The sequence below is a fragment of the Ceratotherium simum genome, chromosome 15 (assembly GCF_057802395.1).
Source record: "Ceratotherium simum simum isolate JZ-2026a chromosome 15, ASM5780239v1, whole genome shotgun sequence".
Lineage (NCBI taxonomy): Eukaryota > Metazoa > Chordata > Mammalia > Perissodactyla > Rhinocerotidae > Ceratotherium > Ceratotherium simum.
In genome coordinates this window covers 36,879,814-36,905,845 of record NC_141914.1, presented here as the reverse complement: position 1 = coordinate 36,905,845, position 26,032 = coordinate 36,879,814, and the positions used below count along the sequence as shown (strand labels likewise).

General features: G+C 46.0%; 1 protein-coding gene across 1 annotated transcript in view; it reads right to left on the bottom strand.

The window, feature by feature from the left end:
• The window catches only part of DGKG (diacylglycerol kinase gamma), a 156,441-nt gene that overhangs the window by 82,708 nt on the left and 47,701 nt on the right, over nt 1–26,032 (bottom strand). The window contains exons 13-19 of the mRNA XM_087439893.1: nt 24,976–25,035; nt 22,415–22,494; nt 21,143–21,217; nt 18,545–18,630; nt 13,908–13,997; nt 11,657–11,817; nt 4,328–4,392 (exon numbers count right to left, since the gene is read on the bottom strand). Coding sequence (XP_087296019.1) covers nt 4,328–4,392; nt 11,657–11,817; nt 13,908–13,997; nt 18,545–18,630; nt 21,143–21,217; nt 22,415–22,494; nt 24,976–25,035 — 617 coding nt within the window. The remainder of the gene's footprint in view (nt 1–4,327; nt 4,393–11,656; nt 11,818–13,907; nt 13,998–18,544; nt 18,631–21,142; nt 21,218–22,414; nt 22,495–24,975; nt 25,036–26,032) is intronic.

The window sequence follows — 26,032 nt, the reverse complement described above, 5'->3', positions numbered from 1 at the left end:
TGTCACCAACTTGAAATTCTTAATAATTTTTGAACAAGGGGCCCCACATTTGGCACTGGGCCATGCAAATCATGTAGCTGGTCTTGCTCCTTGCTGTGGACACTGAGATGGGGAGAAGAGTTGTACCACACAATGTAAGAGTGGGTGGTGTACCTGTGGTCCCCCTTTAGAACTCAGCAGGCATTTTCCCACAGAAACAATCCATAAAGGTGGATGAAGCTGATAAAAGCTCCACCCTCCTTAGTCTCAATGTCTTCATCTCTAAAATGGGGACAGTAGCACATACTCGTGCATGTTATTGTGAGCACTGAGTGAGATCATGTATAATAAGTACCCAAGAGAGTGTTTGATATACAATAGGTGTTTGCTAAATGAAATCTATGGGAGACAGTAGGTGCAGTAAACAGAGTTTGAATTCTGGAATTAGGACTAGATTAGAATCATATCAGACTTATTGTGGTGATCATTTCACAATATATACAAATATTGAATCATTATATTGTACACCTGAAACTAATATTTTATGTCAATTATATCTCAATTTAAAAAGAAAGAATCATATCAGCACCACTGCTTAAAAAGATGTATAACCTCGGTTAGGTGATTTGCCTTCTCCCAGCCTCAGTTCCTTTATCTGTAAAATGGAAATGCTAATATTTACCTTGTAGGGTGGTTTTGGGATTTAAATAATCCAATGTATTTAAAGAATGTAGTTTATCACCTGGCATGTAGAGGAGCTCAAAAAATAACAGTTCTTAGTTTGATTCCCTTATAACTATTTCTACACTCTTAACAATTCATTTACAAGCAATGTTGAGATACAACCATTAATAAGTGTCTTATACTATACAACTTTATGTACACTATATGACCCTCAAAATGTAACCTCTTTGTATGTGATATCATTTTGTAAAAAATATTTGAGGATTATTTTTCCTTCTTTGCTAAACTATGAATTCCTTGAAGTCAAGGACCATGTATTATTTACCCTTGTATCCTAGAACACTAACATGTTAGAATCTCAGTTGAATTAAATCTCTCTTCTGTTGTTTATGCCAACAATGAGATGATAATTTTCATAACATTCCTAAATTAGCAATTAATAATTAGCCTATCAATGATTAGGAAGTAGAATGTACCAAAAATAGCCCCATCTCTGCCATTAAAGGTCTTTCTTTTCTTGCCCATCACACTTGGCTCATCTTCCTGCATCCCTGGGTCTGGTTCCCGCTCCATTAACAAAGCCATTCCACCAGGGAACATAACTTAGTTTTGTGCAACCTTCCCTGGCAACAACCTGTGTAGAGAGGCCACTGGGAAAGAATTTCCTGAAACCCCAACAGTTGAGTCATAATTTGATGCCTCTTAGGACTCAAAGAGGCCTCAGAACTGTGACTTTTAACCATGTGAGGGTTATGAGTCCCTTCATGAACCTGACAGTTACAGACACTCTTTCTAGAAAAATATATTCAATATCTTACATATAATTTCAAGATGTTCTCAGAGCTCCTGCAGCCCTTGTACTTCAGGTTAAGAATTCTTGTTAGAACAGCTCAGAAAACTGAATGAGCAATGTGAAAGAATCAAGTTTCCTGATAAATTCTAGCCCTGACTAGTCACACTCCCTTGTTCAAAACAAAAGAAAACAAAACAGTTACAACTCCCTAGATTTAACCTCAGGGTTATCCCTAAGGGCCCCTTCCCGGGCATTAACGGTAAGGGCGTCCAGCCAAGCAGGGACTGCTCTTTGGAAAACCGAGTAAACCAAGGCCTTCTTTGATAATATCGTTTACATTTCCAAATCCCGGGTATCAAGCTTTCTTCCTATCCCTTGTGGCCCTTCCTAAGTTTAGCTGCTGGTGTAATGGGGTAACCATGGCAACAACCACCTGCTTATTTAAAACCATCTCCAAAGCTAAATAAGGAAGCCTGGAGAAAGTGGCTGCTTGCCTGCCTCTCAGTGGACAAATTGGGCACTCCTGGGTATTTTCAACATGAGCAAGCAGGCAGGGTAGAAGCAGTATGGATTCAAAGTTCTTAACAGGAAGTGTTCTGGGACGTTGTGAAACAGGGCCTACCTCTATGCCACTCTATCTTCACTTATTAGCAGGCACATGGATTTACATGCAAATCACTGTGTCTGTTATCCAGGCGACCACACTACCTTGACCTCAACCAGGTGAATGAAGGCTGAGGTGTGCATCTAACGGCAAAGAGTAGTCTTGTTAATGGGAACCGGAAGTGGGAAGGAACAACGGTCATTCAGATCACAGTGAATTTGTTCATACTTTGCACTGAAATGCACAATTACAACTTCTTTCTGACTGAGGTATCTTTCTGGTTATACTCAATCATGTGGATGATTGATGGTTGCTCTATGTATGTCATATGGTGAGCTGTCTATTGATTTTTGGAATATGGAGACATTTCTCTCTCCCTCTGCTTCCTTGCTGTCTACAAACGACAGAGTTTTCGCTTCTTTCTGTTCCAAGAGACCACACAAGGGACCTCACTGAAGAGCTTGCCCTTCCCCAAGCATGCTGCTCTTTCTCACTCCTTTGGATCTTTTTGTACGTTTGGTTCCTTCTCCCCGGGTTGCCCTTCTTTTTTTGTCAACCTGGAAAATATTTCTTTTCTGTGTCTTGGTTCGGGCGTCTCTGTAGTTGAAGACCCTCCACACCATGTTCCACGGCCTTGCTTTGTGTTCCCATAGGTCACCTCAAATCACATCACTCGATGCAAATCACTATGCACGTCTGCCTTCCTGTCTGTCTCCACCACTGGACTGTGAGCCCCCAACACATGTCTATCCAAAACACCTACACAGCTGTGCCTGGGATGTAGTAGGTTTTCAAAGGATACATTCACCGAATGAATGAACAGAACCCCCATGGATTTCACAAGCATATGGCATCTTAACAAGCATGTGTGCATGAGTATGCATAAGGGTACCTGTGTGAAAAGTCTGGAACGGATGGAAGAGGAGGAGGATTTTTTAAAAAGTGATTTTGTGTATATAAGGGAGTGAAATTGTGCGATTGTGAGAAGAGCATCAATTGATTTGTAAGTTTGTGACTACTGTAGGAGTAGTGACTGAAAGTACACATATTAATAGTGTTTTGTGAGTGTGCAAGTCTGTGTGTGAGAGAAAGACGGAATATGCCTGTGACAGAATGCACGTCCTAATAAGGTTAGTTCAGCTGCTATTAGATCCCACAGATCGCTTTTCCTGAAGCCGAAGCAGCTTCATTATGTTCAGTTTCTGATCCCTAAAAAGAGTTTCTTGTTCTCTGTTAACCTCCCAGGCGGGGCGGGGGGTGGGGGGGGGTCAGGGGCAAGGAGTAGGAATGAAACGATGGAGCTCTTCGGAGGTGCTGGCTTTAAATGAAAGCCTGCAGATAACAGAGACTTCTGCTTTGAAGAGAAGCAAACAAAGTCAAGTCCTTCAGGCTCACTCTGAGTGCAGATTAATATCCACTCTCCTCCCCACCTGCCTGAGGGTGGGGTGGGATCCAGTGATCACCTTGTAGTGGTATGACAAAGAGGAAAGAGAAAGGATGGAAATCAACCATGGAGAAGGAAAAAAGGAAGAAGGGAGAAAGGTAATTGAACAATCTCAGGGTTGGCTACATGCCAGTCACAACTCACATCTCACAAATTCCCTCCCGCCAGCAAGAAGGGTTTGATTTTGTTGCAATTGGTCTGGTTTTCTCTCTCCTTTCATTTTTGGACCTAACGTCCAGACTTCACCCAGGGTGCAGGCTGAGGCTGGGATCTGGTGGGCTCCGGGTCTCGCCGCCTCCGCAGGGGTCTCCCTCTGCTGCCCTCTGCTGTCGGGGGAGGCGGAGGCGACTCCCTGGCTCCGGAGCTGCCGCCCCCTCCCCTTTGAGACAGAGAAGCCGAGCCCGCTGCCGCCCTGCCTTCCTCTCCCCAGAGAAATCTCGGGGCTGGGAGTGGGGGAGCTGTACGTTTTGAGAAAGCGGCCGAGCCCTAGGAGGGGGTTCCAGTCAGCCAAGAACAGATGCCTCCCCCTCCACACAAGGCGGGTGCACCACGCCCTCCTTCCCGCCCCCACTCCCTCCTTCTGCACATCATCCTCTGGGAGGGGACAGGAGGCCCGGCGGCGGCAGGTTTCTGACATTGTTTTCTTCTTGGAAATGGAAGCCCTCCTTCCGGCAACGTGGCAGGAAAGCCAAGTCCCTGGGCGGCCCGGCCAAGAAGGCCAAGAACACTCGGGTGAGAGCAGGTGGAGGCCTCGCACTGGCCGGCCGCGCGGGGCGGGGCGGGCGGCAGGGCAGCTGGGGCTGCAGCCGCATGGCCTTCTTACCTGCTGTTGAATTTTTCAGGATGTTTCTCTCTCATCATGTGGAATCTGTGTGCAATGGAAGCATCCTGAAAGGGAAAGAGACAGAAAGCAGATCCCTGGTTAGCGGTCACGACTGTGGGATGTGGAAGGAAGGGAAGCACACTTTTCACTGAAATCCCCCAAACCCTGAGAGTCCATCTCACAGGGGAGAACAGGGAGGCTCCCACAGAGGCTGGATACAAGGTCCAAGGTTAGGGGCTAGTGCCACCAATGCTTGTAGAGCCTATGCCAGTTGACTCCTTGCAATATTCACTGTCTCCCAGGCCATAGCTCAGGGTGAGTGCAAGGCGACAGCCGCTGCCCTTTGAAGAAAGAGGGTGTCTGGGTCTGAGCAGTGACAGTGCAGAAGCCTGTGTGTGGAGCTGAATGTGTGTCTTTGGAAATGCCTCGCCATATTCACTCTTTTTAAAAAAAATACTTTTTATTTTGGAATATTTTAAGACTCACAAGAAGTTGCAAAAATAGTACAGAGAGTTCCTGTGTCCCTTTCAGCCAGCTTCCCCCAATGATAACATCTTACATAACTATAGTACATTGTCAAAACCAGAAAACTGACGTTGGTAGATGCTGTTATATATTAACTCTTAATCATCCGTAACAGTAGAAATAATTGGCAGCATTGGATAACATGCTTAGTAGATAATAAAAAATATATTTAAACTTCTGGCTTCTGCTTCTGGATCACTCCACTGGAAATGATTCTCCCCAAGTCAATGAGTCTCATGACCACATTCTATGGACACTTTGCTATCCTCCTGTCAGCACATCCCTTTGCTGCACTATTGGCTACCTGCTCCTCAGAACTCACAGTTAGAATGGCTCCCATGACACCATGCTCCTGGGCTCTCCATCCTCTGACAGAACTTCTTAGCCCTGAGTCCAGTCTGCAGCCTACACTTCACATCATGAGTTCCTTAGTTGTTACTAGCATCTAGAGGCTGATGTCTCCACAATGTATATCTTTAGAAGCAACCCTGAGTTTCAGACCTAAAACTGGACTCATCTTTCCTCCTCAAACTTGGTCGTGTAATGCCCCTTCCCCTCTCAGGCCCCATGCCAGTATTTTACGTGCAGGTGGTGGACTTTAGAAATAACCAGGCTAATTGGGCTGGGGTGGGGGGAGTGACAGAAACAAGGGAGCTGATTCAGATTTGTGCAGGGGGAAAAGAAAAACCCAGAAACTCACTTACTGGAATATGTGGCTAAAAGAGAACTGAAATTTCATACGGTGAATTTTCAGCTAGTGCATATTAATTCCTTTTCTTGATATGGAAACTCTACAAAAGAAAACTTATGAATTTTTTTTTTCAACATTAGGAGGTATAGTTCAGAGAAGAAGCTTGTTTTTGAGCATGTGCTGTGTATGGTGAGGAAAATATAAGCTAATGGTGGGGACAGAAAGTCCAGAAGCAAGTTACAGGGCAAAGAAGAGCTTCTGTAATATTTGCACTTGGCAGAGGAGTGAATCCAGTCAGCAGCCCGCTACTGAAAAGTAGAGAGCAAGTCAAGGATATGGGCTTACTCTACGGTTGGCAAGGACTCCCTGCTGAAATAATGTCTTGGGAATTTAACATTTAAACTCTAGTTGTGGATTTAGTTTTCAGTTTTTAGTTTAAGACATATTAAGGTTGAAGGTCTTGGTTAGGCACCCCTGTGGGGACACGGTGGGAGACATGCAGAACCTCAGAGGCCTCTGTCCCCTGGGCCTACACAGCCTGCACGGCTTCTCCAGGCAGAAGCGCTTCCTGCTCCCAGACTGCACCCACCTCCCTCTCTGAGCAAGTTTCAGAGAATCCTCTGAATAAGATTCATGTGACATCTGTCAAATGCTTCTTTAGAATTGAAGAAAACATTCCATCTACTTGTGTTCCTTTGAAGCACTAATTTTCTTCTGTCAGGAAAAAAAAAAGAAAAGAAAAAAAGCAATCACGTGTTGCTTGGCACGATTTGTACTTCACTATCTCCTCGTCACTCCCCCCCCATGCTGCTGTTACTGGCTCCTGGTTTTTTAATTCTCTGGGATATGTGCACAGGCCCTCTCCTCTGTACTTCTGATTATCTTTGATTTTTTCATAACCAGGTTTTGCAAAGCTTCTTTTCACAAAGACCAGCCTTTACAATTATTAGTTAAGCATGTGCTTCCTAATTTGACAATGTAATCCCTTGGGAAATACACAAAGGAGCAAGGGAGAGTTGAGAGTTCCTTTGCTGTTCAGTTTTGAAAAGGCAATGCTGGTAAAGACTCTGACCATGTGTCTCTACCTGGGAATTAAAAAGGGAGTCAAGATTCACCCTCTGCTATGCTTTTCTCTGTCAGGCACTGAGCTGAGTGTACTTAAATTCATTGGTTTATTTCATTTAAAGTTTGGAAACCAGTGCTACAATGGTTCAAACCCTTTCTTGGTAATAATTATGGCAAAATGAGTCTTCTGTTCTGAAGAGGGGGGTGGAGATGGGAATTGCAACCTCTGGAAGTGATGATGGCGTTTCTGACAGCCTCCCTCTTGGGGGTCCTTCCCATGAGGTGCGGGGTGAAGAGGAGATGATAGCAGTGTGGACACGTGGCTACTCTTTCCTGAACTAGAACTCTAAGAGCATAGTTGGACAAAAGATTTTTGTGCCCCTTCCACATATAAGCAGCAGTCATTTGGACTCTGAGATATTTGGATGTCTGGGCCAGTGCTATCTAATAGAAATCAATTGAAAATTTTCTAGTGGCCACATTAAAAAAGCAAAAAGAAACATGAAATTAATTTTAATAATATATTTAATTATTAATTAAATTAATTAATAATAATAATTAATATTATCGCTATAACATGTATTTAATAGAAAAACTATTAAGATGTTCTAAATTTTTTCATACTACATTTTTGAAATTTGGTGTGTATTTTACACTGACAGCATCTCTCAGTGTAGATTAGCACCACATCATGTGCACATGAGCCACATGTGGCTAATGGCTACCATATTAGATAATGCAGGTCTAAGTCACTTTGGCAGCTTATGGAGATAAAAAGACAGAGAGGAGACAATAAGACAGATTATTTGAAATTTGGATTGTTCTGAAAAATTATGGTAGATTGGGGAATTAAAAAGAGCGTAGGCCCCTTGTCCAAAACACATCTCAGTGACTCCCATTGTCTTAGTACCTCCATGGCTCTCACAGGGGACAGAGCCTGAGGCTGAGGGAATCCGAAAGGTTGCAGGGAAAATGATGACTTGTGGATACATTCCCTAATGGGTAGGAGGCTTATCATGGTGGAAACTTGGCTGGTGAAGTCTGATGAGTACACTCTGTGAGGTGGAAAATGGTACATGGGTTAGCGTGATGACTGTGGCCTCTCCTTGGCCCCTGGGTCCCTTACCATCAGAAATAGATTTCATTGAATCAAGGGATTAGCTGTTCACTCACCCCGTTAAGGCTCAGTGAAAGCAGAGCCTTTGAGGCGTTCAGAGTTACACATACCCCAGGAATTATTTTGCAGTCCCAAACTTCCTGTCACTGATACCTGGCCATCCTGACATTTCTGCAAATCCAAAAATAAAGAGCAGGGATGAGGAGGCCAGAGAAGTCAGAGGAAGTAGCATCCTGAATGACTATGTTTAAAATCTCCTGCCAATGGATGTTATCAGTTCGGGGGAATGAGAAGGCCAACTATCTCAACTCTTCACTGGTGGGAAGCTGGCGTGTATGTGGGTGATGGGAATGTGGTGGCAGTGATGCCATAGTCACTCCCTGGATAGGCTAGGAGAGTCTGCTCTGTTTACCCCTCCATCTAGTAAAAGGATTCTGCTGGCACCAAGGGGACAAACCCATCAGGGTAAATTCTTTACCTTCTAGGGGCACCACAGCAGCAGTCATTGTCATCACCTTCATAAATGCAAGGCAGGAGACATTTGATATCAATAAGATATTCCAGGTCCTTCAAAAGCAGCAAAGACTTGCAAAGCTCTCTTTGCCAAAGGAGTCCAACTCTAATCATCTTAAGGAAGTAAAACGGTGGGTTGGTTTACATACTTCTTCTCTTACAAAGTTTGGGAAGTCAAATAGGGAGCAAGAGCTTCTGCAAATGTCAGCCCCAGAGTCTGCTGGGGTCACGTATTGGCAACTTGTTTTCTCAAGAATTTCCCTTTCCAACTTTTAAAGAGCGAGCACACAAACCCTGCAAACATTTTGTTGAGAGTAGGCTAAGGGCACATCAAGGAGAAAAAACACAGTCCTGGTTCCTCGCTGCTTCGCAATGAAATATTAAACATGCCCAAGCCAAAGGGGTATAAAAAAACATGAGGAAGATACTGTGAAGTTCTTCATAATTTGAAAGATGAACAAAGTGGATTATTATAAGTCAGCCCAGGGCAAATAAATATCTTGACCACTGAGTGTGGTGGAGAATCTGTGTGTATGCATTTCCCTGGGGGGCAATTAACTGGTCTTCCTTCCTTCCTTCCTTCCGTCCATCTGTCCTTCCTTCCTCCCTCCCTCCCTCCCTTGTTTCCCACTTTTTTGCAAGAATGAATTAAAACTATGATCAGTCTTGGCTCTTGGGATTAGGCTTGGTTATCTAGTTGAGGGGACGTTGTCTGTTCCCTTTTAGTGTGTTCATCCATTTGGTCAGCTAATACTAAGCGAGTGCCTTTTTTTTTGTTTGCATATGGCACTGGGTAGAGATGGACAAAGAGGTGTCAGGAACCATATTGTTTTTGGCAGCCAGAGCCGGGTGTGTTCAGAAAGAGATTTGGGGCTGAAAACTCTGACGGCAGCTGTGGCTATAACCTGCTATCTAGAAGTTCTAGGCGGATCACCCAGACCTGCTGCTCAGCTCTCACTTGTGGCTGTCTTACCCCCCCCCCCCCTTTCCTCTCCTTCATCTATTTCAGTTCTGGTTTCTGCTCCTCTGAAGAACCACTTCCTTTGACCATTGTCTGCTGTAACGGGTTGTCTTCAGTCACTGAAGACTTGGACGGGACCATGGGCGTCAGAATTATCTCAGGGTCTTGTTAAAAATGCAAATTCCTAGAACTTGCCCAGACCAACTGAATCAGAATACAAATCAGGATCTGTCATCAGGGTGGAATTTTCATTTCTGACAAAGGGCATTAGTGAGCTATCACACTAAATTTTGAGACTCCCCCGCCCCCGCTAAATCCCACTGCGTTTGGCAGCATGAAGATGGAGGGGGCTGTGCAGAAGCTGCGTGGCTTATGGTCCACAGCTCAGTGGGCTCTGGAGCTCGACATTAGTGGCTCCTGGCTCTACCACTCACCAGCTTGGACTTGTCTCTGTATCTTTCTACAGTTCCTTCTAACAAAATGCAAAAGGATGATGACTACACGTCCTAGTAGGGAAACTCTGCCTGGTGTGTAATAGGGACTCAGTAAATGTTAGCAAGTTACACTCTAGTTATTATAGGCAAAAGACACGAGTTTTTGTAGAACTACAATAAAGAGAAGCCCATGCTCCAGAAACCCCTTGAACGCCAGACTGTCGATCATATCTGATTTGCAGGAGCTGAAGGCTGCATGTTCCTGTTGGGTGAAGCAGACCCTGAGCAGGTGGCCCAAAAAGGAGAGAGGCCATAGAGCCAAGAAGAGGAGGGAGGGGTCTGCCTAGGTCACTGGGGGCAGAGAAGCTGTAAGAAGCCTGGGAAAGAGGCTCCCCCGACTGAGGCCAGGGTTGCTGAGAAGATACACCATATCCGGGCACAGAGACCCCTGAATTTGCTCTCAGTCCAGTCCATCTTCTCAGAACCTGATCACGGTCCAGCAAGGCCTCTCTCTTCTGTTTTATTAATAGAAAAAGAGCACTGGATTAGGAGTCGGAAAATGGAGCCAAACCCCTTAATCTCACTGTTTCCTCGCCTATAAAATGGAGCTGATACTACAGCCCTTCAGTGTAGCTGTAAGAATCAAAACACCTGTAAATATGGTAAATTTTAAATCTTGTAAATATATGGTACTATTATTATTAATCCTTTCCTCTTCCATGGTTCTCCTTTTAGTCTTCTTATTAAAAAACAAACCCTTTCCTTAAACCTGCTCTTCCCTCAAGCCACCTATCATTTCTCCTTCTCTTTCCTTTTTTTAAACCACCAAAATTTTCAGAAGAGGCACAGGCGAAGATGGTTGAGGAGTGCAGGGTTCGCACAGTCTTTATCTGGAAGGACTCACATGTATATGAAACTGGGCAGCAAAATTCCCCAGACAGGGAAACAGAGGAAAGAACCTGGCTTCAGAGTAAGGCACAGTGTGCGTGTGCTAGTTCTCCCCCTTACTAGTCAAGTGTCCTGAGGTCCCATCTGTAAAATGGGGATAGTGGGGACAACGATACCTGCAGAATTGCTGTGAGGACCAGAATATATCAAGTCTGGCACAGTGGAGAGCATACAGTAGGTGCTCAATAAATGCTAGTGTCTTTGTTGTACCTCTCTCCCAAACCCCAGCTCTACTTATGGAAATGATCTATTCTTTTTCTCCCTCATCTTGTCTCCAACAGTTTGGGAAGCAGGGTACACCCTATCCTCTTTGGACAGAAGCTGAGTTCAGCGAAACAAACTAACTGAGCAGCACTAGATGTGCTGGGGGCTGTGAGAAGAAAGAGGAGCGTGGCACCATCCTTACACTGTGTGTGTGTGTGTGTGTGTGTGTGTGTATTCTGGGAGCAGGGGTGAGACAGGCACATTAAACCAATCCCTTCAATCTAATGCAGAGAGTGCACTGATGGGGTGAGCACAGAGGGCTATGGGAGCACCAAGGAGGAGACTGAGCTCAGCCCGAGGGGCCAGCATCGCCCAGAGATTTATGAGCACTTGGAGTGTAGGGAATGAGGATGAGATGAGGGGAAAGAACAGAAGAGAAGGAATTCTGAGAGCTAAGCCAGCTGAGCCAGCTGGGGACCACACGGTCCTCCCTGGAGGATCACAATTCCCAACTCCGGAAGCTCACATGAGAGTCTCCTCCTGACTTGGTTATTTCTTGGCATTGCTTTTCTTTAACTGCTTCAAATTATCCAAAGGGTAAATATGTCTTTTGAAAAATGTCCTGTCTTTTCTTGTGTTAGTTAAAATTATAGGGGAAAGAATTTCCTCCATAATCCAGGATGGCAGCTTGGTGCAATCGTGGTGTCCCCGCCCAGGCCACATGCAAAGATGCGTGGACCCAAGTCAAGGCTGGGGGCAGTCAGGACAGGTAAAGAGTAGGGACCCAGAGGGGACAATGGAAGACTAGAACCCTTCCGGCCCACCCAGGCATTTCTCTTCTAGGCAGAAAGGCAATCGCTGGCCAACTCACCACACCAATGGAGAAATAATTGTTCATGATGTTGTATGGGACCTGGTCCCCATTCTCCACCTCCTCTCTGGGGATGACTTCCAGGTGCCAGCGGTCCAGCATCACCAAGGCACTCTGCTCGATGTCCTTCAGGATTTTTGTCAGGCTGCCCCCTTCGTAACCTGTGGAGCACAGCATTGCATTTGCCCCCAGAGCAGGAAGGCTAAGTTGTTGCTGATGCATAGGTAGCTGTCAGGGCAGGGAACTCCATGGGCATCTGTGACCAGGAGACTCCCCAGTGTGTCTGTGGGCCAGAGACGCTTAGGTTCCCTGAGCCGCGGAGAAAGAGAGGACAATACGGAGTAATTAGAAGGAAGTTGGAGAGATTTGGAAGCCAGAGTAGCAGGGGTAGGAGTGAGTGTTGGCCAAAGATGGGCAGGCCTGTGTAGCTGAAGCAAGCCCTTAGAGAACTGGTGGACTGGGTGGTTGGGAAGCTGCACGTGGGGGAGGAAAGGATCTGTTGCAGAACCATGTCATTGCCATGCTGGAGATGGATAGTGTGGTAGGCAGGATTTTAAGATGGTCCCCACGATTCCTGACCCCGGTGTATACACCCTGCAACCCCCCCAGGATCTGTGAACAAGATGGGATGGTCACCATCATGATTAGGTATATTATATGGCACAGGTGACTTTAAGAAAGAGAGATTATTCTGGGTGGATCTGACCTAATCAGGTGAGTCCTTAGAAAGGACTGAGCTTTTCCTTAAGAAATAGAGCAGAAGCTTGAGAGGGATTCGATGTGAGGGAGATTCTCTGTGGCGGGCTTTGACGATGGAGGGATCCATCTGGCAAGGAATGTGGGCGGCCTCTAGGATCTGAGAGTGGTCCTGGCTGACAAACAGCAAGGAAACAGGGGCCTCAGTCCTACAATCACTAAGAACTGAATTCAGCCAACAACGTGAATAAACTTAGAAGCATATTCTTCCCCTACAGCCATGAGGGAGGAGCACAGCCTGTCCGGCACCCAGATTCCAGCCTGTGAGGCCCCAAGCAGAAAATCCGGTCACGCCATTCCAGGATTTCTGACCTACAGGACTGTGAGCTAATAAATGGATGTTTTAAGCCTCTACATTTACGATAAATTGTTATGTAGCAATAGGAAACTAAGATAGAAAGTGAAACGTTAAGGGATGGGAGGTTAATGAGAGAGACAGTCTTTTCTTTCAAATAACACTTCCAGGTTCCTGCTTACCTTTGGGGTAGGCTTGAAGAGTATTTTCATGTTGTCAAGGCTTTGGCCAGCTCCCTAGGGGATGCCTCACACTATAGCAATGGTAGCAACTATGTAGCTGAGGGCCTTGAGAGCACAGGCCTGGTTTTCCTGCAAGAAATTTGTGTTTCGCTAGGTTGCCTAGATGCCCAGAGCGTGGGGCCACTCTCTGCCTGTCCCTCTTGAACAGAGGGCTCTTTCCTAGCTTCAGTGTGTGGCTGAGGACCCTGGCAGCTCTTTCCATGCCTACTGACTTCCTTCTAGGGCTGGCTCCTGCTTGCTCTGCCCCTGCCCACCAAGCACATATCGATCTCTGAACACTGACCAGTGTCCTTCCCAGTCTTGAGTCATTCTCTGAGTTGATCAGCCATCTGGGGTCCTACCCCAGTTCTGCCTGCCAGACCGATCTGTCCATTCCATGCTGACCTGAAATTGCCCGCTCGCTAGAGCATGCCCAGCTCCACGGGGGCTGTTGCAGTTGGCACAGTTCTCCTTAGCTACTGCCCATTGTCCTGTAAGCTGATTACCACTCTGTGTTCCCCCTTAGGGGAATTTCAAAATGAAGGCCCATGGCCATGGGGGCCTAGGATGATCTGGATGTCCCTAGTAGCTGGTGATGTGGCTTTTTGGTCTGCATCCTGAGTCTTCATTCAGAAGAAGATCAGTAATTTGGAGAGAGGGAATTTCATGCAGAAATCACCTACATGGGCCCCTACTGGGATGAGCAGTGGGGAGGAGACAAATGAGACTGTACCCTAAAGTTGACTATGTTCAACTGGGGGAGGCAAGTGCTAAGCTGATAGTTTCAAGATGATCATAAATATAGAGAGGGGTAAGCACAGGCCTTGGCATGCAATGGAGGGCAGGGAAACAGTCATGGAGTAGATATTGACTCTGTGGAACGTGATCCCTAAAAGGGAAGTTCAGCCTAGCTCTGCAGAGCATCCCTATAGATTGCAGTGCTTGTCCCCAGGGTTGTGCCACTCACATGCAGACTCACCTCCTCCCCAGCGGAGACAGCGGGCCAGGTCATTTCCTGTTCCGAGAGGCAGGACAGCCACTGGTGGATGCTTTGCGCAGTTGGCCTTATCTGCAAACCATGCAGAAGAAGAGAGAACCATATGCCATGGGATTAAAGAATGTTTGGGTTATCTAGTTATCCCTGATCTGATGCTTGAACCACTCCAAAGCATTCTTTGTTTGAATAACTCCTATGATGGAGAACACACTACTTCCTAAAGCCATCTTTTCCGTCTGCAGTGTAACCACTACAAAGGATTCTTTCCTATTGAGCAAAATCTGTCTCCTTGTAGCTTACACCTCTTTATCCTCATTTCATCCTAATTCTTTCCTTTGGGGTGACAGCATATACCTCAAAACATTAGTTTGCACGGTTTTGATCCTTAATGATAACCAGCAGTTATTACATTTATCCCTCAGACCAAACCTGCAGGCTATTATCACTGTCCTCATCGATGAAGAAACAGAGGTTCATAGAGGGAAAGTAATTTCAGAGTCAGGATCCAAATCCAGATCTCTACACCTCCAAGTTCATGCTCCTCCTTTCTTTAGGGGCTAGGCAGGTGCACAGATAGTAAAACAGGTGGGTCTGAGATAGCAGAGGATGGTGGGCCATTTGGAAAACTGAACGTGCCTCACCTAAAGTCATTCAGATTCAAAGATTTAAAAATAACATTGTGTCTAACAAGCAAAACCTCCAGGTGTTATCTGGCACCCAGGTACCAGTTTGCCACTTCCAGCACCTCCCAGACTTGCAAATTCCTAATCTTATCTGACAGCTAGTTGTGAAGGAGCATCAGATTGAACCATCAGAGAAAGCACAACAGAATTTGTATGTTTTAATCTGGCTACAGATCTACAGCAGCATCTTGGCTGAGCCGGGGAAGCTGAAGGAGGCACAGGCATCCAATGGGCTCCAGGGGGCGCCATTTACATAAACCTCAGCACACTCGGTGCCGGAGGAATGTGAGCAATGTAACTGGGGAGTGCAGAGGGCAGGGTAATGCGGGAATCAGCATCCTGCGTGAGGCTCGTGCTAGGGCTGCCCCAGCAAAATGGGAGTTCATAGGTCCCCCAGGTTGTCTGACTCATGCCAGAAGTGGCTGAGCTCAGGCAAGACCCAGGGCTGAGATTAGCACCAGGAGGGTTGAAATGGAAGACAGAGCAAAGCAACGGACTCTCTCATCGTTCCAACTCTACATGTTAGAATTGGAGCCTGTGTTTATGCCTCCTTGCTTTTGTACATGCTGTGCCCTTTGCCTGGGAAGCCCTTGTTTCCTTAGGCCTGCTCCTTCTTCTGTGGCCCCCATGTCAGCAGGTCAACCATCCTCATGGTGTTAAGTCTAGACACCTGGCTGTCATCCTAGGTTTGCTCTCCCCTCACCCCGCATCCATTCACCCATCAATTTCCATGTGCTGTCTCCTTACTAGATCTCCAAACAATCTCTTCTCTCCATCCCCATGGCGACGCCTGAGTGCAGGTATGACATGATTCCTTCCCACTGGTATTACTGCAACAGCCTCCTCTCTGCCCTTTCAGCCTCCAGTCCACCCCCTACCTAGTGTGTCCTCCGCACTTCCACCAAGGAGGGCAATCCTTGAACCACTAGCCCAATCATATTAGCCCACTGCTTTCCCTTCTGTTGTGGTTCCCATCACCCTTTAGCATGGCATACTAGGCCCTTTAGGGTCCAGGCTCTGCCTTTCTCTCTAGCCTCATCCTTCTCACGTCCTACCTCCCACTCAACATGTCAACCACGCTGAAGTGTTTTCAGTGCTTAAATCACAAGCTATCTGTTGCTCAGTTCAGATGCCGCCTCTGGGAAGCCCTCCCTGGTTGCCCTAGTCTGGACCAGGTGCCTCTCCAGAGTGTTTCTTTAGCACCAGGGATGCTCTCAGCACACTCTTGTAATTGACTAATTATTTGTTCCCTGAGTGTACTGTAAACTCGCCGGGGAAACTATATCTCATTCACCACAGGATCTCCACATGTATTTACTGAAGGCCTACTATGTGCCAGATGCTGTGTTAGCTGCTGTGGCTCTAATAACAGGCAAAAAAGCTGTGGCTCAGGCTCTCATCGTTCCTATAGTGAAGAGGGAGAGACAAATATTAATGAAGTCTTCATTTAAATGAGGCATAATTTCAAATTCCTACTGGAAAGGAAAGGAGTGTGGTCCTATAATGAGGTGACTGAGGCTGGAGGGTATGTCAGGGAAGGTTCCCCTGAGGAAGCCACACTTTGGCTGAGATCTGAAGTAGAAACTGACCAAGCAAAGGCCAGACAGGAGGAACAACTTGTGCAAAGGCCCTGTGGTTGAAGGGAGACTGGTACATTCAAGGGTCTGAGAGAGGGACTGGGTGGCTGGAGTCTAGAGAGACAGGGATGGAGGTAGGAAATAAGGCTGGAAGGGTGGGCAGCTGCTAGGCCACCCAGAGCCCTGTAGATTATTTGAATGATTTTTGTCATTATCTTAAAAATAATGTGAAGCCACTGATGTGCTTTATGCACATCATGAACGCATTGACATTCAGGGAAGACCACTCTGGCTGTAGGGGGAGAACGGAGAGGGGATCAAAATGGGTGGCAGAGAATGCTGGACAAGTGCTTCGATATTTCTTGAATGAATGAATGAACATTTTGCAATTATTCCTTTTACCACTATTTTTTCTCTTTGGGCCACTAATCTGTCATAGCAGACAATCACACGTGACCTTCTTTCTTTCTTTCTGTTTTGAGCAGCTTCTATCACCTGTGTCCTCTGTAGATAAATTTTATAAAACTTTTCACCAAAGCCTACTTTCTTCTTCATGATGGAGAGGGAACCATGAGAGCAGCTCCCAGTCCTGCAGCCATCCACCCTCTGCTGATCAGCTTTTCCTTCCTCAGCTCCCAGAGGACGCTACCCTCCTCCCACAAACAACTCCAGAGCCCGAGGTGACAGGAGAGCGTGGGTGGCTGCTTGGCAGGGCTGTGTCCATGGAAACCAGAGCGCCTGTGGGGGAGCAGAAGGCGGCAGGTGTGCCGGGGCGCTGGTCCACCCCTCCAGGTGGTCTGCTTAGGACCCTGGAGACCCAGCCTTCTCTGCCCTGTTCAGGGTCTATTCTGACCCATCCTGGACTCCCCACTTCCCCTCATCTCCCACATCCACTCTGTCAGCAAATTTTGTTGGCTCCGCCTTCAAAAGAGATCCAGAATCCGACTACTTCTCACACCTCCTGTGTTTCTCCTGTGGTCCAAGCCACCGTCACCTCTCACTTGAGGCTCACTGCAGGAGCCTCCTAACTGGTCTCTCTGTTTCTGCCCTTTATTCATAATCTGTTGTGTCCCTTCTTTGCTTGAAACCATCCAGCATCTTGGGACTCTCCGAGTGTGAAAGCCGTATTCCATATAAAGTCCTACAAGTCCTAGTGGCCTGGCCCTGCATTATCTCTGCTTCATCCCCTGCCTCCCTCACTTCCCAGCACGCTCTGCAGCCTTCCTGCTGCCTTCCGCAGCCAGGTCTCCTCCCCCTGAAGGCCTTTGTATTTGCTGTTCTTTCTGCCTGAACTGCTCTTCCCTCAGCAATCCGCCTGGCTCTCCCCTCCTCCAGGACTCCATCCAAAGGTCATCTGCCCTGCAAGGTCTTCCCTGACCACTCGGTTTAGATTGCAACTCCCGCCCCACCACTGAGCTCCCTCTGCCCCTTCCCTGCTATATTTTCATCACTTTCTGACATACTGAATATTTTGCTTATTTCTTTATTTCCTGTCTCCTTCCTCTAGAGAGAAGCTCTATGAGGGTGCGATTTTTGTGTGTTTGTTCACTGCTGCAATGCCTGTGCCTCAAGGAGAGTGTGGCACATGGAGTATTTGTGGAATGAATGACGGAAAGACCAAAGCAGCCCTGGGCTCGTCTGGATCCAGACTCTGACTTTGATGACAGCTCTTGCCTTTCCTGTCCTTATGTTCCACATCCCTGTGTTTTCTGGGTTCTCCAGGGCTAGATCTTAAATATACCCCCCATCCAGAATTTCAGAGTCAGCCTCCATCATTTACTGGGGATGATGTGTCCAAGGACCCACAGATCCAGGTAGAGCTGGACTAAAACCCAGGCCTCCTAAGTCCCAACCTGGGCCCTCCCCACTGCCTTTTTGACCGAGGCATCCTGGACACAGCCCAATATGGCCTTTCTTTGCTTACACTGATCTGCACTTTCTAGATGTGCTTTCTGGGCTCAGGCTCCAAGGGTTCATCTCAAGGTGATTTGCCCTGGGCTATGCATCTGTGCTTAGTTCTCTGGCCTTTATCTACCACCCTGGATATGCCTGGAGGCTCCTCCTCCACCGCAACCCCCCAATCTGGCCTCCTGCCACTGCCCAAACTCTGGCCGTGTGAGATGTCTTTGAGGCAAGGCCTAAAACTAAACTGTTAGATCTGTACCTGCGCGAATCCTTCCATTGTCTTCTTTCTTTCCTTTTTTCCACCCAAAGTAGATATTTAGTCAAGCATTTGTCTGGGAGTAGAAACAAGGATGAACAAGACATGGCTCCATTTCTCTTTCTTTTTTATCACCTTCCTCTGACTTTAAATATACTCACTATAAATGAAAAAAAGGCCATCCCAGCCCATTCTTACCAATGCAATCCAAAATCCAGCCAACTGTCCCATCACCTCCACAGGCCAAAACACGGAAGTCTGGAGTATCACGGAAAAAGTTCAGTCTGGGAAGGAGAAGAAAGGCCAAACAGTCCCATTTACTAGGTTGTGGCTGACCTTGGACACTCCCAAGTCAGAGCTCCCCACCCTCCACCCCTTCCCTGAGAGGATGTTTTGACTTTGATTCTTTTTGGGATTGAAAGGGTTACAATGTTCTGAAGCCAGAACTTATGAAGCAATGCCAGTGAGTGTGAATCCCAGGGAGCATCCTAGTATAAGGAGAATCTGACTCACATTCAACACAGAAAATGGTTTTCTAGAAATTCTCTATTATTTGTGCAGAGGAATCCATAGTTTGCTTATTTTGGTCCCAATACAACTAACTCCCAACATTTTGACTCTCCTTTGGCTCTCCTGCCTGCTCTGTCCTTACAACATCCCCTTTACGTCACATGCACTGAACTAACTGGATCTTCATCCCGCTCTCCTGTGGGTCCAGACCCAGTGGGCTGGGCACCATCTCCCCTCGGGGGCCTTAACCCTTTAGTGCAGGGCTCTTAACCTGGGGTCTGTGACCCTCCAAGGGGTCTGTGGATAGAATCCAGAGGGCTATGAACTTGGAGAAGAAAATGTTACATTATCTTCCCTAAGCTCTAACTGAAATGTAGCATTTCCTTCAACCATGAAGGTAGGCAACAAATCACAGAGGTATTAACAATACCCATGACTTTGCGAGCAGTTGAAATCACAGGTATTTTAGCGTTTTATTACAGTTGTGGCAGATATCTCCTGCTATCATTTATGCTCATCGTTGCTTTCAATTTACAATAGTTATTAGACCTGCCTCTGAATTTGCTATATAATGTGTTAGTAAATTACATATATTCCCATATCACAAATTTGTTTTTTAATATTTTGATAGCTGTTTTTTCAATACAGTGAGCTTCCCTGGTAATCCTCTATATTTCATCTTATGCATTGAGAAATATTATTCTGAGACGGGGTCCATAGGCTTCATCAGATCGCCAAGTGCATTCCTGGCACACAAAGGTTAAAAACCTCTGCTTTAGAACAAATGTGACCTGTGGACACGTTGGGCTGGGACTTGGGAAGCTGAAGCTCAATATTTCCTCTTGCCCAGCCTGGGGTCTGAGAAGACCCCCTGGTGCTTACTGAGTCACTGATGCCTGTGCAGGCAGATTAACACTCTCTCTCTCCCCTCCTCTTGCAGAGCTCTGCTGTCCTACAGGCAGTGAGTTCTGAATGGAGGCTCTGCTCAGCTACACTTACGTCAAGATACTCAGGCACAGCAGCCCTTGAAGTAGCCACCCAGGGCAAAAATTTAGGATAGATAATGTTAAACTAGAGCACTGCATGCAAGTATCAAAATGCCCTAGAAAAGAGTGGGCTGGAAAAGGTGTTTGTGGGCTGCTGCTCAGTCTCAAATCACAATAGAGCAGGACTTGGGAATCATGGTGACAGTGGTAGCACCCACAGCGGTATAGGTGGGCTCTGTTTTGAAGTTAGTTTTACAGGTAAATCGTGGCAGAGAGGCTGAATCAGCACCCATGTTTCTTTCTCCTTTTAACTGGGTCTTGCACGACCACTACCATAAATAATGGCTTCGTGTCAAACAGCCAAGGACAGGAACAAATTCCCTTTTTAGAGTCCTTACTCCAGTCCCTCTGAGGGTCTTGCTGAACCCAGAGTAGAAGTGTGGGTTAGGATGTTGGGCAAAGCGGCTGTGTGCTGGAAAGCCCAGCCCAGCGTGCACATATCTGAGGACCTGGCACCAAGACAGCCTCAGGGCTGGCCAGCAGATGTCTCTAGTGCACTGGCTCTGTCTGGTAAGAAGCTCAGTCTTTGGGTGATTTCCAGCCCAGATGCTAGAGGGGCCTCTGATTACAGGGACCTGCAGCTCATCATGTTAGCCACTAACACGAGGACCAGCTCCTCCCACTAGGCCTTCAGTCCAGCTGCAAAGGGGCTGCCTTGTCTCCTCTCATTGCTCTCCCTCTCTTCAACCCTTTGCTAACGAGTGGTGAAACAGCCAATAGGCAAATGACAGGAGGAGAAGAGCCAGGGGGAGCTTAACAACCTCTGAATTGGTTAATCGAAAAAAAAGTGATTTCATTGAATAACCAATTGTCTTGATCCTAAAATGCCCCCAAAACAGAACATGCAGCAGAACTGACTGGCAGTGATAAGAAAACTCTTTGCTCCTCCCTGATGATTCAGTATGAAGATACCAGCTAACATAGCCTTGAAAATAAGTTAAAATAATTTACCCACCCACCCTTCCTGTCAATCAAATGAATAGCATATGTGGTTTTCCCCTCTTATAAAATCAACAACTTTTTCTGGGATAAAGTATGGGAGGCTACTTCCCAGAGTTAGCCATACGGGTGTATCTGAGTATCTCCAGGAGGAAGGAAAAGTAGATGTGAAGAAAAGAAGACAAAAGTAGTAAAATGGGAGGAAAGACAAATCCACAGATGAAAGAGACAAAAAAGGTATCTTTTTTCAGAGCTTAAAGGGGGAGGGGAGAAACAAGAAGTAAAGATTGTATCTCCATACCCTGGAGTAGGCCCCCCATTTTCCAGGTTGAAAACTTGTTTGGGGTTGAGCAGATAGTGGAATTTCCGAAGAATTCTATGGAAAAAAAAGAAAGAGAGAGAGAGAGACAGAGAAGGAGAATGTCATCGTGAGAAGTCACAGTAGGGCAGACATCTCTGGAGCCCATTGATGGTTGGGAATGCCGGTCCATTTAAACACGAGAGGGGAGAAAACTGAATACAGGCTCTACAGACCCTGAAGTCCCAGGTTCAGCCGGCATCACCCACACCCTCCCATCTGGTTCAAGGCCTCCCCACCATCCGAGACTCTAGCCCTCAACCCCAGGAGTATCACCCCTTACAGAGAGGACATGGCAGAGAAACCCAGAGAACAGAACTTCCATTCTGCTAAAGCTTTTTCCTTCATGGAGACTTGCTTCCAAATGTTCTGTATGTTCTAGGTAGAGCAATGCTGCTCTTTGTCGGCTATACAAAGGCATCAAGGGACCATCTATGGAAAGGAACCCCAAATCCTGGGATCAGAAGGAAACTCAGGAGGTAGGGTTGGGGCAGAGGAGGGCTGGGGCAGTGGCCACATCTAGGCTTGGTTTCAAGGCTCCAGCTCGAGACTAATCAGGTCAATTCAGGATGGGCGCTCTGCCCCTTGGACTGGGTGGAGGTTCTCATAGTTCTTGCTCACACCCTACTTATTATTTTTTTAACCTGGATTCCAGATCAGCATGCCATCTGTTTATTCCCCCAGAGCTGAACAGGACTGGAAGGCAGGGCTGCTTTGCCCATTCTCCCTCTCTCCTCCTACTCTCTTAGTGCTTCCAGCAAACTGAGTATTTCCTTCACTAATGAGGCAGGTGCCCTGCTTTCTCAGAGGTTAGATAGGCCAGAAGGTCCCAATCAGGTGAGTCCTGCCACATCTCTTAAATTAAGAAAAGACTTGGGAGGCTAGGAAGGAAACAAGCATCTCAGAATTTGGTCTCACTCTGGGAGCCATAATAATGGCTCATGTGACAGGCCCTAGGCTAAGCACTGTGTCTATTTTAATCCTCACAACAACCCTATGAGATGAGAAATTATTATCATCTCCATTTTACAGAGGAGAAAACCATAGCACAGGGATGTTAAGTCACTTGAACCAGGTCATCAAGTGGTAAGTGGTAGGGCTGGGATTTGAACCCAGGTTTGAATCCACAGTCCACTCTGTTACAGAGACTGTGGGAAAAAAGGACCTGAGGGAGGCTGTCCCAGCTTCTCTACTTTGAAAAAGAAGAGAACATACCTTTCTCCTTGTCTCCCTCCACTCTTGGGGTTCACCAAGACCAGCAGGGGGTGAGTACCCGGGGTGGGGATGATCTTATACTTAAAAAGTAAAAAAAAATGAAATTAGCTCTGTTTCAGCCAATAGGGGGAATGAGATGAGAGTTGATGCTATGACAGCTGTGGGGAGAAGTGGATGGGCAGCAGTTTCAGATGTGGAGGAGAGGTGGTGGGTGATAGGTCTCTGTCCATTGGCTGAGTTTTCTCAGGAGTTAAGCAACTGAGTGTCTCCAGCTTGAGTGGCCTTCAAGTAGTGTTAATGGCGACAAGAGTTTGCGATCAGGACCAGAGATGGGGCAATGGCACCATAGCTTAGAATCATTCAACAATGGTGTGGCATTGTGACCACAGCACAAGATTATATTTTGTGAGGGATACAATTGAATATAATCTTAGAAGGTATACCCATCTTGTCATACACATAAATAAAATAACACTCATGGATTTAACTATCACTTGCACCCTGGCATCTTCCAAACCCACCTTTCCAGCCCTAATTTTTCCCCTGAGCCCTGCTTCCACAGTTCTCATTGTCCAGTGGGTACCTTCAACCAGATGTCTCACCATCAGTGCAAACCCAACATGCCCCAAACCTGACCTATTTTCTTTCTCCATAAAACTGGTCCTGTCTCCTGGCTCCCTGTTTCTGTTAAAGGTCCTATTTGTGTTCATCCAGTCATCCAGGGAAGACCCCGTCCCATCAGTTCTTTCCTTGGGATGTTCCTTTATCTCTGGCAGCAGTACCCACACTGCTCAGGCCTCTCCCACCTCAGGTAAGTTCTGTGCGCTGCCCCTATGGAGTTCCTTCCCAGGAGAACACATTAGTCATGCTACTCCAGCTCAAAAACCTTAACCACACCTTGTTGCCCAGAGGATCAACTCCAAATCTCACCTGGCACCCAAGGTCTTTCAGCGTAGCCCCATTCTACCTCTTAATTACTCTCACCCTAACTGCAGATCCAGCCAAGCCTGGCTCTTACTCTCTAGTGAGTGTGTCTCCTGCATTCCCACCCCGTGAGTCTGCTCACACTGGTTTCTTCTCCTCTTCGATGCCCTGAAATGCCTACTTCCTTCTTTGCAATCTCTTAAAAAAACTTCTCACTCTCAGGGCCCAATTTAACAGCTCGTTCCTCTGTGAAGTTTCCCTTGATTATTGCAATGAAAACTATTGCCCTTGAAGCACGTAATATCATCTGGGTTTCTTTTGCTGTTGTTCATTTGTATATATATATATTTTTTATTTTCTTAGGTAAATGTCTCAAAGTATCAACTGGATTTTAAATGCCTCGGGAGCATAGTGCGTATGTGTATAACCGTCCTACCAAGGACCCCACAACACCAGATACAAGAGTGGGTACTCAATATACTTGCGGATTCAGCTGAAGGACAGATGGATATGGAGACGTGGCTCTGCTCTATATTCAATATCTCATGTCTATTTTTCTAGATATCAAACTAAAAATTCAGCCAACACAGTGCCATGTTCTTTGAAATGGACAGCAGCATTCTTTACGATTTTTAAGAATTTTCTTATCTACCTAGGTGACTACTTGTGTGACACCCAGAAAGATCTTGGAGCCTGAGGAGTAATTCTTTACCACTGGAGGTGACATTAAAAATATTTAACAACTTGTACAGCATGGGCACTGCCAATCTGAACAAATGCAGGATAACCAGATGGATGCCAGCTGTAAACAACTGGTATGCCTGCACTGTGTGTCTGTGTGTGTGTGTATGTGTGTGTGTGTGTGTGTGTGTGTGTGTGTATGTGTCTGCTCCACCTGGTTTTCCGCCCTTCTAGGTGTCTGGAGCTTTCCCACATATTAAGATTCCCCCATCATTATTGCTTAAGTCTTAATTTTCAAAACATGCTAATCTGCATGTTCTCATTTAATCTTAGAGCATCTCTGGGAGGTGGGCAGTGCAGGCATTGCTATGCCCCTTTTTCAAACAAGGAAACTTAAGGCTCAGAGGCAGAAAAGGAGGCTTTAGTTTCTATTTCCTTTTCTGGTTTTCTTTGTACTTCGGCAGGCTGCCTTTCCTGCATTCCCTGGAACTTTGTGGAATGTACAAAGAGAAGACGTTCATTGGTGAACCCAAGTGAAAAATGAGCTCTTAAATATACATTTAAGGATGAAGAAGAACTTTTGGATCTGGTTAGCTTTGTTTTGGCAAATCACATTCTGGAGACAGCTTGGCAGTCTTGGAAAACCCACTGTCTATTTTTAGGCCACACTCTTGTTATTATTTAGGAGGTGTGCATATTGAAGGTTTATGTAACTTGTTCCTAAAAAGGTGATAAAGCCAATTTAGCCAGCAATGGGATCAATCAACCTCCCTTCTCACCACTTGCCTAGTGTGGTGGTCAAAGGTAATCCCAGGGGCTGGAAATAAAGTGTCCTCCTGTGTGATATAATCGATCAAATGTTGAGATATGTTTCTCTAGAACCCAACCTTGTCCTTCCCTCCATAGCCTTAGGCCAACTTAGAATGAGCGATCAGACTCGGGGCTTGCTGAGGTACCTGCATCACCAGTTCACCCTTGGCCGACATGCTGCCATCAGACTTCCCACCTTGCCTGTCCTGTGAGAAGAGAGGAAAGACAAGCACCTTTTGAAAAAAAAAATTCCCTAATATAAAAAAAGAGATCAGAAGAAAAACAAATGTTTAGTAGAAAGAAAGAGAAAACTAGTACAGTGTGGGGAGATTTTCAAAGTGGGGCATTGTACCTAGAAAAGAAATGCTCCCCTATGGGTTTCTCTTGGCCTCTCCAGGCCTCTGTCATCGCTTGCTCTGACTTGAACTTGGAGACATGGGAAGGGAGGCAGGGAGAGGAAGCAGTGAAATTGGCAGAAATCTACTTTGTTGATTTCGAAGCTTGAGCTCAGAGGAGCCAGGTCTTAGATCTGGCTTCCTTGCTCAGCACTATCTAAATGATGTGATATTAAGTCATTTTCTTAGTTTTGTCTGTCCTCTTTCGTTTGCTCATTTTTCAATGTTTATTATTTATTTTATTGAGGTTTATTTTACATATAGTAAAATACTGAAATCTAAGTCTACAGCTATATGAATTTCGGCATACATATATATACATGCCCTTGTAACTACTGCCTCTTCAGGCATCACTCTATTGTGACTCCTGATTCCATGTTGGTTTTGCCTGGCTTTTGAATTTCGTACAAATGGAATTATACAGCATGTCTTTTTTTGAGTCTAGCTTCTTTTGTTCAGCGTTATACCTTTGAGATTATCCATGTTTTAGCATCTCAGCATAGTTCTTTCCCATTGCAATGTAATATTCCATTCTATGAATATGCCTCAACGTATTTATCTATTCTGTCAATGGCCCATTTAGCTTGTCTTTAGTTTTTGACTGTTATGAATAAAGTTGATACGAGCATTCTTGTACATGTCTTTTGGTGGAATAAATGCTCGTATTTCTCAGATAGATCCACAGGAGGGGACTCGTTGGGTCATAGAGTTTGTGTATTTCCAACTTAGTAAATACTGCCACCAGTTTTCCAAAGTAGTAGTTTTTCTTTGGTTTTTAATAAAGTAGCTGGTCAACTCCAGGGTGAGA